Source organism: Oratosquilla oratoria, chromosome 12 (assembly GCF_046742065.1).
Source record: "Oratosquilla oratoria isolate Oo_2021 chromosome 12, ASM4674206v1, whole genome shotgun sequence".
NCBI lineage: Eukaryota > Metazoa > Arthropoda > Malacostraca > Stomatopoda > Squillidae > Oratosquilla > Oratosquilla oratoria.
In genome coordinates, this window is record NC_134788.1 from 55091695 (window position 1) to 55106561 (window position 14867).

The following is a 14867-nucleotide window of genomic DNA, read 5'->3' on the forward strand; positions in this document are numbered from 1 at the left end:
ATTGTAACATTTTTGTGAGTAAAATATCTAGACTTTGCAAAAGCTTTTGATATCGTCCCCCACAAAAGAAAACTAAATTAGCTTCACACAGAATAAGTGGTAGCCTATAAAGTTAGAATAATAATTGTTTGAACAATCAAAAACCTAGTTGTTCTTAATGCCAAAACTTGTAGATGGAAAATAGTTCCACAGGGTTGCGTTCTTGGGCACCTATTCATAGTATATGTAAATGATATAGACTACAGGCTGAAACCTATTGTCTCCAGATTTGCTGATGATACAAAACTGTGCAGAAAGACAAATGATCACTTAAACCAATTAGATATTCAAGAAGATTTAGATAAACTACAACAATAGTCTGAAAAGTGGCTAATAAAATTTAACATGAATAAATGCAAGGTTATGCACATAGGTAAAAATAACAGTAAGTATGATTACAAGTTATTTGGAAATTCATTAACAAAAGTGGATAGTGAAAAGGATCTTGGTGTAATTATCAGTAACGATCTCAAATCATCTTAGCAGTGTATTTCAACCACTGAGAAAGCAAATAAGATTCTAGGACTGATTGTGGAATCTTTTGACTTCAAAAGTTCATCTCTCATTAACAAACTATATAAATCATTAGATTGTCCACATTTTGAACATGCTGTTTCTGTATGGTCACCAAATCTCAAAGACATTAGCAGATTGAGAAAAAATTACAATGGTGAGCCACACAACTGATTCTAAGTATAAAAGATAAATTGTATGAAAATTGACTAAAAAAGCATAGACTTGGGTGACTTGATACAGGTCTTTAAGATTCTAAAGGGAATTGGCAACATCAAAAGTGACAAAATTCTCACACTGAATGGGAATCTGACAAGAAATAATGGTCCCAAACTGTCAGTAAATAGATTTAATTTGGAAGTGGATAGAAACAATGCCAAGCATGTAGTTAATGAATGGAATTAACTTCCTGCAGAGGCAGTGCAATGTACTTCAGTTTGAAGCTTTAAGATTCATTTAGATAATCACCAAAGGAAAATGCTGTAATGCCTTACATTTCTTTGTGTATTTGTTATTACTTGTCTCTTTATTATTATTTGCTTGATTATCATTTGATATCATTAATCTGTCAATTTATTATTATTGACTATTTACCTGTTTGTTTATTAAACTTTACCTATTTGTTATTATTTCTGTTATTATAATTGTTATTTATTTATGTATGTACTTATCATTATTATAATTTCTTTGCATATGACCTAGTTATGGACCAAAAGGTCTCTTGTCAGCATGCTTCTTTGTACATACATATACCAAAGGCTCTTTCCCCCTTACATGGGGGTAGCCAAAAAGGAAAAGGCATAGAAATCACTCCCACCCATTTCATTTCCCATACATTCCACTCCCCTCCACCCTCCTCCCTCCCTCTTATCTTGGCACTTCCTGGATGACAGGTCATCCCTGCATCCTGTCCACTGCCCTGGGTCGGAAGCAGTGTCGCAAGACACAGCACATCCACAGCAAGGCCCCGTACAATGCTGTTGGTACAATCTCTCCTTCATATAACCTCCTCTTAGCATCCATTCCCAGATGTCTATTTCTCATTACACTTTTTAATCCACCAAGGCATTTACTCGCTTCTCTCAATCTACATTCTACCTCCACCCCCACTCCTCCCTTTCCTGTCACATTCGCACCCAAGTATCTGAAACTATCCACTTCTTCCAGTTTCTCACCCTTAATGCTCACTTCCAGCCTACTGTCACTCTCTCCCCTTGTACATCTCATCACCTTACTTTTGCCCACATTTATCTTCAGCTTCTTTCTTTCACACACCTTCTCAAACTCTGTCACTAAGTTCCTCAATCCCTCCTCTGATCCTGCTACAAGCGCAGTGTCGTCGGCAAACAACAACTGGCTCACCTCCCACTTTTCTCCATTTTCTTTAATCATCTCCAACCCCTGACCCACTACCCTTGCATTCACCTCTCGCACCACCCCATCCATGTAAAGATTGAACAGCCAGGGCAACATAACACACCCCTGATGAAGTCCCACCTTTACCTCAAACCACTCACTCTCTCCATTTCTAATCCTAATGCAAGTTCTACTGCTCTCATAAAAACTCTTAACTGCTCTTAACAGCTTTCCTCCTATGCCATATATCTGCAGTACCTCCCACAGTGCCTTCCTGTCCACCCTGTCGCAAGCCCTTTCCAGATCCATAAAAGCCCAAAAAACATCCTCACCTTTTCCTATAGCTTTCTCACATATCTGTCTTACCACAAAAATCTGATTTACACATCCCCTACCTGTCCTAAAACCACACTGTTCCTCACCAAACACTCCCTGTTTGCAAGCCCTTTCCAGATCCATAAAAGCCCAAAAAACATCCTCACCTTTTCCTATAGCTTTCTCACATATCTGTCTTACCACAAAAATCTGATTTACACATCCCCTACCTGTCCTAAAACCACACTGTTCCTCACCAACCACTCCCTCTGTTCCTCTCCTAATCCCCTCAATTAAGACCCTCCCATAAGCCTTCCCAACTACACTCAACAAGCTGATCCCTCTGTAACCACCACACTCACACTTGTCCCCCTTTCCCTTGTAAAGTGGAACTATACAGGCACTCCTCCAGTCTTCTGGCACTCTACCCTCTCTCAAACAAACACTAAATAACCTCACCAGCCAGTCCACCATAACTACCAACTTTCTTCAGACATTCTGCATGGCATCCATCCAACCCAGGTGCCTTGCCTGCTCTCATCATCTTAACAGCTGCCCTCACCTCATCCTTCCCTACCTCTCCTCCATCTTCCTCACCCATCACTCGCACTTTCTTAGCGCTTCCCACTGCAACTACCTTTCCCTCCCTATCCTCCTTCACATTTAGCAACTCCCTAAAATACTCTGCCCACCTTGCTCTCACCGCTTTCTCTTCCATTATCATCTCTCCATCTGCACCTTTTACCTTTTCTTCTCTACTTGATTCACCTCCTCTTCCTTTTTTAACTTTCTTCCAAAACATCTTTTTATTACTTTCAAAAGTTAAGCATAAGATAAAGGAAGCAAAGAGGAGAGCAGATGTGAAATGTGAAATACTCCTTTGTAATCCTTTGTAAAATCTTGATGAGCTTCCTAATTTGCACTCGTAAGAAACAATAAGATAAAAACTGTTGTATAGAAATGGGAAGTCTGCCACGTAGACTCAACTCACTTTGCCATTGAAGTGCCACAGGGCTAAAACACTGTAAACATAATGAGATGTGCATGTCACCAGCCACCACTTGGCTGCTGCTGTTAGTATTGATTATTGACTTTCTGTTTGATCATATCAGCATTATACATATACACACCCATCATATCATCTTATTAGATATAATGGTAATATTGAATATGGTAAACTTGTCATGTTGATTGTGCGTGCTCTAGTAAGGCTGTGCATAGGTGTTTATTAATACTATTTTCTGAACAATATAAATCACCTGCGATAACATATGCCAGATAAAAGTGTATAATCTTATTTTCTACATAGTATATAAAATAATCACTTTGCAATTAGATAATATATATATTAAAATATATTTTATTATCCTAAAATGCATTTTTTTATCAACTCATGAATACACAAATATTTTTATAACTGTTAAGGAGAGACCATAAGATTAGTACTAACAGGCATCAACAGAGTATAATTTTATCGCTCAGACCTGTCCAGTTTCCCCTAATTAGATTATTCAAAACTGGAGCTCTTCTTGGGTTCCAATCCATCTCTTTACATCAAGTTATATATGTGTATATGCCTCGTTCATAGAAATTTCCTTTCAGTTAAAACAAATAGAAACCTTGTCAAAATTTGACTGAACTTTACATAACACTTAAGATGGCGGTACACTAGGCATTTCTCACTAGTAATCTCTTGCATACCCTTCACACGGGAGTGTTTTTTTTTTTCAGGTGAGGCTGGCGGCACTATCTTTAACATTCCCAGGTAAGTCATCGTTGAACAATGGGACACTCTTCTCCAAAGCTCAAAGCCCAATTCAAGGTTAACTCTAGACTCATAAAAGCAATGCTTTTCTTCACTGTGGCTCAGTGTCAGAGCAGTATCTAAATGAAAGTCTTGCAGTAGATACCTTACATAACCAGGTTTCAGTAGCAGATCCAGTGAGGGGGCTGAAGCCCTCACCAAATTTGTTCTTTCATTAACTCTTAACAGAGGCTGAGAAACCTGCCTCGTGTACACTGGAATGACGGAGAAAGGATTACAAAGGAGGAGTATGCAGACAGGAGACCTTTTGGTCTATAACTAGGTCGTATGCGAAAAATCTTTATGATAAATATATAAAAAATAGTGTAAATGATGATAAAACAAGTACTGGTATGTAAAGTTGAATAATAAACAGGTAAATAGTAAGTAATTACTTATGTGTCCATTTGTTATTATAATAATAAATGGACAGATAAATGATAATATAAAACAAATGACAGGAATTACAAAATCTTGTTAAGGTATTTATCTAAATGAACCTTACAGCTTCGAACAGAAATACATTGCACTGCCTCAGCAGGGAGTTTATTCCATTCCTAAACTACACGATTGGCGAAGTTGTTTCTATCCACATCCAAATTAAATCAATTTCCTGACAGTTTGAGACCATTATTGTCTGATTCTCATTCAGTATGAAAATGTTGTCGCTTTTGATACCGTCAATTCCCTTTAAAATCATAAAGATCTGTATCAGGCCACTTCTGAATCTATTTTTTATTTATATTTATTTATTTTCTTATTTGACAAAATAGATTCATGTTTCAATCAATGTTCATATGATTTTTCTTTATTGGAAATCAGCTTTGTGGCTCACCATTTTACTTTTTCCAATCTACCTATGTCTATGATAAGATTCAGTGACCATACAAGCTATACCAAATGTGAAGGAACTTTTGAAGTCAAAAGATCGCGCAATCAGTCCTAGAATCTTATTTGCTTTCTCAGAGGCTGAAATACACTACTTAGATGAATTGAAATCGTTATTGATAATTATGAAGAGGTTCTTTTCACTACCCACTTTTGTTATGGAAGTTCCAAATAGCTTGTAATCGCACTGTAATTTTTACCTATGGGCATAACCTTGCATTTACTTTTGTTAAATTTCATTAGCCACTTTTCAGACCATTACTGCAGTTTGTCTAAATCTTCTTGAATATCTAATTGGTTCAAGTGGTCATTTGCCATTTCACACAGTTTTGTATCATCAGCAAATTTGGAGAAAATATATTTCAGTTCGTGGCCAATATCATTTATATATACTATGAATAGAAGGTGCCCATGAACGGAACCCTGAGGGAATCCACTCGTAACATTTTTCAATCTAGAAGTTTTGCCATATAGAACAACTCCCTGTTTTCGATCGTTTAACCAATTACTAGTCCACCTTAATAGGCTACTTCTTATTCAGTGTGAAGTAAATTTAGTCCTTCGTGGGGGACTGTATCAAAAGCTTTTGGAAAGTCTAGATATATTAAATCTATGTTGTTGTAGTAATAAAGTGGCAGAAAATTTCCCACTACTTAATAAAACGCTTCAGTGTTTTGCCAAATATTTTGATAGAAACTAAAGTGATGACATATACTTTAATTTATATTCAAATTAATCGTGATCGTGCTACAGAATACATCTGTTTAAAAACATCTATATTTACGAAATTCTGGTTGGCTCTCCCCTAAAGTGTCATCAATATTTACAAAGTTCAAGTTAGCCCTCCCCCATACACGCACATTTTGATCCTGGACCTGCCACTGCCAGGTTCCTTGTGTCTTAGAGGGTATTTTTGTAGACTATGCGTGTCTTGATCGATAGCTAATGCAAGTTTATAAGTGTATGTATTATCCTTTGGTGGAGGCCCAGAGCCTTTATTAACCATACAGCTCTGTTCATAATAAGTTATAGTTACTTTAGGAGAGGTTGATAGCCCATACTACAATGAGTCGCAGTAGCTAAGTTTGTTAATTAAGTGATTATGGACAAGCATCTTCATGGTGGTTTCATCTAGATATTTTCTGATGAATGTAATGTTTGATACCCTGCTGTTCTTACCACCTGTTTAATTTCACCAGTTGGACTCCCAAGTCCTTTACTGCTTTTCCTACCATCATAATGTTTTCATTAATTCAACGACTAGATATATAAGATAATTTTTCATTAGAATCAGACATTAAATTTTGTTATCATTCAGCATTACTTGGAATTCATCCAATTACGTCTTTCATGATTCTGCTTTGTTTAACTTCGGTGTTTTCAGCATCATTCAGCTAAAGGTACAACTGTTGGCATTTGCATAAAATTTGGAGTCAATTCTATGTTTTCTAACCAAATGTGAGAGTTATATAGTGTATACGCAATAAAATCGGGCTCAAAACACTTCCTTGAGGGACACCCCTTCGTTCATTTATGTTTTATTTATTTATTCATTTATTCATTTACTTATTCATTTTATCTAAATATTCTTGAATATCTAATTGGTTTAAGTGATTATTTGCCATTCCGCACAGTTATGTATCATCAGCAAATTTGGAGACAATAGATTTTAGTCTGTGGCCTATATATTTTATATATGATATGAATAGAAGTGGCCCAAGAACAGAACCCTGAGAAACTCCACTCATAACATTCTTCCATCTAGGAGTTTTGCCATTGAGGACAGCTCTCTGTTTTCGATCATTCAATCAATTACTAGCCCAACTTAATAGGCTACAGCTTACTCTGTGTGAAGCTAATTTAGTAAGTACTCTTTTGTCATAATTTGAGATGACTGTGTTGTAGAATTCGAGGAAGTTATCACCATCATCAACATTATTGTTATTGTTATTATCATTATTATTATTATTATTATTATTATTATTATTATTATTATTATTATTATTATTATTATTATTATTATTATTGCACGTCTGGGGTATTGGCTGCTTGTTATTGTGGCAAAGTAGCATGTAGTTGATACTTTAGGGTCTATATGGGGCGCCCCTATCGGCCAGACCCACACATCATTTTGTCTATGATAGAGGAAAACTCTGTTCATAGAGAAATTATGACACTTTTATACTACGACTGTCCCTCCGTTATGCTGTCCCCCAACCCCTTGTTGCTGTCCTGTACCATTTCTCTGAGTATTCTTTTTCTGTGGTGGGGGAAAAGAATACTGCCAGCAAGTATTCCCACTTGGATCGTAAGAGGCGAGAAGAAAAGGACAGGGATTGGGACTAGGCATCCTTCTCCTTGTAGCCCCACAGGGGACATTCCTAAAAGAAATAGTAAAGGCATAAGAGGGTCTAGGAGTTTTCCGACCAGCACCCTAAGGTTTTGGTCTTTTAATGTGCGTGGATGTGGTACAGATGAGAGTAAAAAGGAAGAGATAGGTAGTATGTTTGTGAGAAGAAAGATGGATGTGTTGGCTTTGAGTGAAACTAAGTTGAAAGGGAAGGATGAGTGCAAGTTTGGGAGTGTAAGTGGGAGGTTATCAGGAGTGAAGGGAGGGAAGGGGTGGCTATTCTAGTAAGTGAAGAGATAGGTAATCGGGTAGTGGAGTTGAAGGAGGTTTCCTCAAGGATAATGTGGATGAAGGTAAAACTGGGAAAGGAGATGTGGGTCTTTGTAAATGCATATGGGCCTGGCAGTGAGAAGAGTGTAGAAGAAAGGGAGGCCTTTTGGATAGATTTAAATGAGTGCATAGAGGATTTAGGGAGAAATGTCAATGTATTAGTACTGGGAGACCTTAATGCTAGGGTAGGAAATGGTCCAATTGATGGAGTGGTTGGGAAATGTGGAGTTCCAGGAAAGAATCATAGTGGAGTGTTGATGGTGGAAATATGTCTAGAAAGAGAGTTGATGATAGCAAATACAGTGTTTCGGAAGAAAGTCAAGCATAAGTACATATGGGAGAGGGTGGTAGATAGAGTGTTAATGGATTATGTAGTGGTAAATAGGATTATGATGGGAAGAGTTAAGGATGTACATGTGCTAAGGGGAGAGGGTCGGGGAATTTCAGATCATTTTTTGGTGGAAGGTAAGTTGAGAGTGGAGGATAGATGGAGAAAGAGGAAAGGGACAAAAGATAGGGAGGTTCTTAGAGTGAACTCTTTGAATGAAAAGGAAAAGGTGAAGGAGTACAAAAAGAAGCTGAAGGAGTGGGAGGGAGTGAAGGATAGAGTAGAGTTAGGTGTGGAGGAGGAATGGGGATGGTTCAAGGAGGGAGTCACAAAGTGTGCAAGGATGGTGTGTGGAACAAGAAGGACATGAGGAAATAGAAGGAAGGGTAGCGAATGGTGGGATGAGGAAACAAAGAAGGTTGTAGAAGAAAAGAAGCGAGCTTTTACAGATTGGTTACAAAATAGGACGAGGGAGTCATATGAGAGGTACAAAGAAAAGAAAAGAGAAGTAAAGCAAAAGGTAAAGGTTGCAAAGAGGAGAGCAGATGTGAAGTGGGGTAAGAGTATGACAGAAAATTTTGAAAGTAATAAAAAGATGTTTTGGAAAGAAATTAGAGAGGAAGAGGAGGCGAATCAAGTAGAGGAGAAAAGGTAAAAGGTGCAGATGGAGATATGATAATGGAAGAGAAGGTAGTAAGGGGAAGATGGGCAGAATATTTTAGGGAGTTGCTAAATGTGAAGGAGGATAGGGAGGGAAAGGTAGCTGCAGTGGGAAATGCTAAGAAAATGAGAATGAGTGAGGAAAATGGAGGAGAAATAAGGAAGGATGAAGTGAAGGCAGTTGTTAAGATAATGAAAGCAGGCAAGGCACCTGGTCTGGATGGATGCCATGCAGAATGTATATAAAAAAAAAAAAAAAAAAAAGGAGGTACAGTGATGGTGGACTGGTTGGTGAGGTTATCTTATGTTTGCTGGAGAAAGGGTAGAGTGCTGGAGGACTGGAGGAGTGCCTTTATAGTTCCTCTTTACAAGGGAAAAGTGTATTCTTGAGGCTTCGATCGAACTTTAGAATTCCTTCGCCGAGGTTTATTAGTTGCGGCTGGTACCAGCGCTGAAGCTTGTCTGACGTTCAGTTAACCAAACGTAGTCTCGTTCGGCTGGAATTCTTACGAGCTCGTAAAACGGCTTCGAAACCACGGGACAACTAATACTTTAAGTAAGTTCTCAAAGTTCCCGATTTGTTAATCAAAACTGCAACATAGGCTTAATATATAATAAAGAGGGAGGGGAGTTTGATAATATATTAATTAAAATTACGATAGTGTGGAACGAAGTTACAGGAAAGGTTTCCGATTCGAAATTAAACAAGCTTACGGGAAATTGCCGTAGCTCAAGGTAAACAATGCAATTCTCGTAACAACAATTACCACAATATATATATATATATATATATATGTATATATATATATTATGGGTAGAAAAGTATAAGATATTGATACATAATATAAAAAATATAGCATATAAATTATATAGATTATAAAGTATATAAAATGAAATTTGAAAATAGAATAAAGAGTAGAAACAGGAAAACTGAAAAATATACAAAAAATAGAAAACCTGTACCTCCGCAGTTTCAGTCCTCAGATTCAGGTTGATGTTCGAGGTGATTTGCTTTAGCACACATACATATAACTATTTCTTAGTCGAACTGTCTATAAAGAGTTTTGTTGTAATTTCGTTTCTTTTGTGACTTTTCTTTGTTTATACTCTGACCGCTTCTTTCAATTTCTTTTATCTTGTTTCCTTTAGTTTTTGTTTTGTAGTTTCTCATTTTTAACATGCATTATTGCTTTACCGAAAATATTTTCCCTGCCGTTGATTCATCAGTCAGTATCTCCTTTAACTCTCGCATTTTACTCAATTGTTATTAAAGTCGTTGGCTTTGTTTATTTATATATGGTGTGATAGCCCATCAAACCTTCAGTTCCGCACATTCAACTGTTGGGAGAGTGTGGTCATGGCTGTGCATTGTACAGGCCAATCAAGTGTGCCTTCTTGAATTTGTAAGTGGAATCATATATATAGTGGTAAGGCAGTTTAGTTCATGCACATTGATTTTGAATTTGCTACACTTCAATTCCCGTTTGGTAGTGTATGTGGCATTCTGAGGAGGGGTAAACGTGTGGATATCTATCAAGATGTTTGGCAGTCTCACAGCTGCAATTACCTATATCATCAGCTAGGTTTCGTTAATCCGAGTATTTTGAATCCCAGGTATAATTACCGGAAAAAAACAACGTTAATAGTAAAAAAAAAAAAAAAAAAAAGGGGCTAGGTTAGGTTTGGTAAGGTCAGGTCTCACAACTACAATTCATACCCATATAATTGGCAAGTTCTTGTCATTATGAGTATTTTGAGCCTTAAATATAAATACTTTAAATTGGTATTAATGTCAGTAGCAATTTAAAAGAATAAATTAAGACTGGCAAGCATTTTTATATTTATGAATTTATTTCTCATGTTTGCTTACATTGTTTTTACATTCTTATTGGGAGTGAGACTCCATCTTGTCTTTCTCTGTACAAATATCAAGAATATATGAAGTTCACTCTGAATTCAGTGTGCAGATTGTAACATGGAATGTTATGGAGTATGTTAGAATATTTCTGCTGCGGCCAGCTAGGCCATTCCCCATTCTCAAATGTTGTGATGTGAGGAAAACAAATATAGCAAAATTCTAGTACTTCTTGTTGTGGTTAGGTGAGTATGCTTGTAGGTAGTGAATGATTTTCAGCATGTTTCTTATGAAAGTATTAGATCACAATATGTCATAGCACCATATCTGTTATTGTTTCTACCTATGTTATGTTAGGTGATGGCATGTACAAAAGGTCTGTTTAGGTACAAAAAAACTTTAGCATGAAATGCTTTACATATGAAAAATCCATCGTCTTATTACAGTGTATTACACAATTTCAAAGAGTTAGATCTCAGTCTTTTAATCACATCTTTTTCCAGGATGACGGCATTTATCACCATTGGTTTGGAAGGAAGAACTTTCCGTAGATTCCATGTGTCATACTATGAAAAAGTGTGACATCTGCAGCATAGCTATATCACAGATCATCATAAATATTACATGATAAGCCTCTCCAGTGTGACCTGTGTGCTTCCACTTTGTAAGGAAAAGGTGATCTCAGATAGCACAAAAGTCATCTCAAAGGTCATATGACCCACACAGGATCTGTGTGGTTCTGATTTCTCACAAAAGGGTTCTCTCGCACAACACATGGGGAATGACACAGGAGAAAAGCCTTTCTGGTGTGACCTCTGTGGTTCTGCTTTCTCAAAAAAGGATAAACTCACAAGGCACATGAGGACCCACACAAGAGAGAAGTCTTTCAATTGTGACCTTTGTGATTCTGCTTTCTCACAAAAAGGTTCTCTCACACGACATATGAGGACCCACACGGGAGAGCAGCCTTTCCAATGTCACCTGTGCAATTCTGCTTTTTCACAAAAAGGTTCTCTCACACGGCATATAAGGACCCACACAGGAGATAAGCCTTTCAAGTGTGACCTGTGCAGTTCCGCTTTCTCAGTAAAGGATAGTCTCACACATCATATAAGGACCCACACTGGAGAGAAGCTTTTCCACTGTGACTTGTGTGATTCTAGTTTCTCATATAAGAACCATCTCAGAATGCATATGAGGACCCACACAGGAGAGAAGCCTTTCCAATGTGACCTGTGCGATTCTACTTTCTCACAAAAGAGTACTCTCACAAAGCATATGAGGACCCATACTGGAGAGAAGCCTTTCCAATGTGCCCTATGCAATGCAGCTTTCTCACAAAAGGGTCATCTCATACAACATCTGAGGACCCATAGTGGAGAGAAGCCATTCATGTGTGACCTGTGCAATTCTAGTTTCTCACAAAAGAGTCATCTCATAAAGCATATGATGACCCACACTGGAGAGAAGACTTTCCAGTGTGCCATGTGCAAATCTACTTTCTCACACAAAGTTAGTCTCACAAAGCATATGAGGATCCATACTGGAGACAAGTCTTTCTAAAGTGATCCTTGCAATGCAGCATTCTCAGAAAAGGGTATTCTCACGCAACATATGATGACCCACACAGGAGAGAAGCCTTTCCAGTGTGACCTGTGTGATTTTGCTTTCGCATGTAGTAAAACTAGTCTCAGCAGGCATATGAAAACCCACACTGGAGAGAAGCCTTTCCAGTATGACCTGTGCAAATCTGCTTTTTCTGATAAGAGTACTCTCAAAGAGCATATGAGGGTCCATACTGGAGAGAAGCCTTTCCAGTGTGACCTGTGTAATGCAGTTTTTTCAAAAAAAGTTCATATCACACATCATATGAGGATCCATACAGGAGAGAAGCCTTTCCAATGTGACCTGTGCAATGCAGCTTTCTCACAAAAGGGTACTCTCACAAAACATATGATGACCCATACAGGAGAGAAGCCTTTCCAGTGTGACCTGTGTGGTTTTGCTTTCTCACGTAAAAATAGTCTCAGAATGCATATGAGGACCCACACAGGAGAGAAGCCTTTCCAGTGTGACCTATGCAAATCTGCTTTTTCTCAAAAGAGTAGTCTCACACAACATATGAGGACCCATACTGGAGAGAAGCCTTTCCAATGTGACCTGTGCAATGCAGCTTTCTCACGAAAGGGTAGTCTCACAAGGCATGTGAGGACCCATACTGGAGAGAAGCCTTTCTAATGTGACCTGTGCAATGCAGTTTTCTCACAAAAGTGTCATTTCACACATCATAATTATGAGGATCCACACTGCAGAAAAACCTTTCCAATGTGACCTGTTTTCTTACAAAATGACTAATTAAGGCTTCATGGTGGTTTTTAGATACTGGAGAAGTAAATCTGGAGAAGTCTTCAAGTCTCACTTTGGACCCAAAGTAAACAAGGAAGCTTTGTAGTCAATGGTCAATCATGTTCCTCAACATCACATTATTTCTGAGTTGAATGACTTCAAATTCTCTTACCTCTCTTGTAAAGATTCATTAAGAAGTTATCCTCATTATATAGAGAGTCTGGTTACTGAAGTGATTCAAAATATGAAAAATGTATTTGATATACATGTTATGTTTTTTTTTTTTTTCTAGGGAAGAGGTTAGTAGAGCAGAAAGAGGGCCACTACCTGATGGTCTTGTTTAAGTTTGGAAAGGAATGGTAGTGCATTGTAACAAAAAGAAGGGGACAACACACCTTGTGTACTCATTGGGAGTAGCTAAGCTAGTTAGCCTATTTTCTTTTACCTCTTGTTTAGTTCCAATGTACTTTACTAAGCTATTAGGTTGGTTTTTTGAGGGAGTGTTGAGAGGGACATATGGATATTCTACTATTGGTCTCAACAAGGCTTTGCATAGGTGTATATTGATACTATTTTCTGAGCAATATAAATCACCTGCAATAACATATGCCAGACAAAAGTGTATAATCTTATTTTCTACATATATCAAATAATCACTTTGCAATTAAATAATATAGATATCAGAATAGCTTTTATTATCCTTAAATGCATTTTTTTTTCAATTATTCATGAATACATACAAATATTATTATAACTATGTTAAAGGGACCATAAAATTAGTAGTAAAAGTCATCGACAGAGTATTGGTTTGTCGCTGACAGGCCTGTAACCAGTTTCTCCTAATTAAATTATTCAAAACTGGAGCTGTTCTTGGGTTCCAATCCATCTCTTTATATCAAGTTATATATGTGTGTGTGGTCTGATACACCTGTAGCCTCATTCATAGAGAAATTTCCTTTCAAACACAAATAGAAATCTTGTCAAAATTTGACTGAATTTTACAGAACACTTAGGATGGTGGTACACTAGGTATTTCTCACTAGCAATCTATTGCACATCCTTCACACAGGGGATTTTTTTGTTCAGGTGAGGCTGGCAGCACTATTTATAACATTCATAAGTAAGTCATTGTTGAGCAATAGGACACTCTTTTCCAAAGCTCAAAGCCCAATTCAAGGTTAACTCTAGACTCATAAAAGCAATGCTTTTCTTCACTGTGGCTCAGTGTCAGAGCAGTATCTAAATGAAAGTCTTGCAGTAGATACCTTACATAACCAGGTTTCAATGGCGGATCCAGTGAGGGGGCTGAAGCCCTCACCAAATTTGTTCTTTCATTAACTCTTAACAGAGGCCGAGAAACCTGCCTTGTGTACACTGATATGTGGGAGAAAGGATTACAAAAGAGGACCATGCCTTACCAGTTAGTCATGGCAGATGATTTAATTGTAACCCTTGGACAAGTTTTTACTGCAGAAACAAGTCTGAATTATTTTGAAGAAAAATTCAAAGCATAGCAGGTGACTGGAAGTGTTTACAGGGTGTAGACATTGTATTATAGTATGAGCAGTTATATCACCCCTTACATAAGCTTACATAGATACTGGACACAGGTCATATGACCTATAAGTCCAGATCACTTCTATTTTGGGTAGGTCAGGTCTCTGGTTTGTGTCCTCTGTGTCCTCCCCAAGTGTGTCTGCTAGTATAAGAGTTTCCTCAAAATTAGATTCAGTCTCCAGAATTGATCAAGTCTACTTTCGAATTGTTCTATAGTAAAAACCCAATTTAATGGATCCTTATTTAGCAGAGGCCAGATTTAATGGAAGAAGGTAGCCAAAATCAAAGGCATAAATCCACTCCAACTTATTTCATCCCACATACTCCACTCCCATCCATCACCTGTCCCTCCCTATTTTCTTGGCTCCTCCTGGATGACAGGTCATCCCTGCATCTTGCCAACAGCCCTAAGTCAGAAGCAATGCAGCAAGATACAGAAACTCCACAGCAGCCTTGCAGTGGATATGCTGTGTCTTGCTGCATTGCAGCAAAAGTGAATGGCCACAGTCTTTGAAGCTGAGAAATG

The 14867-nt window shown here is 37.7% G+C and overlaps 1 protein-coding gene across 2 annotated transcripts in view; it reads left to right on the forward strand.

The window, feature by feature from the left end:
• LOC143030779 (uncharacterized) overlaps positions 1-12001 on the forward strand; it is a 12666-nt gene extending 665 nt beyond the window's left edge. The window contains exons 1-2 of one of the 2 annotated variants that reach the window (XM_076193994.1): positions 9698-9986; positions 10942-12001. In XM_076193994.1, the coding sequence (XP_076050109.1) occupies positions 11213-12001 (789 nt within the window). In that variant the 5' untranslated portion in view covers positions 9698-9986; positions 10942-11212. Of the gene's footprint in view, positions 1-9697; positions 9987-10941 lie in introns of those variants that run through there. The other variant, XM_076193995.1, reaches the window with a different exon arrangement.
• Positions 12002-14867: the final 2866 nt, after the last annotated feature.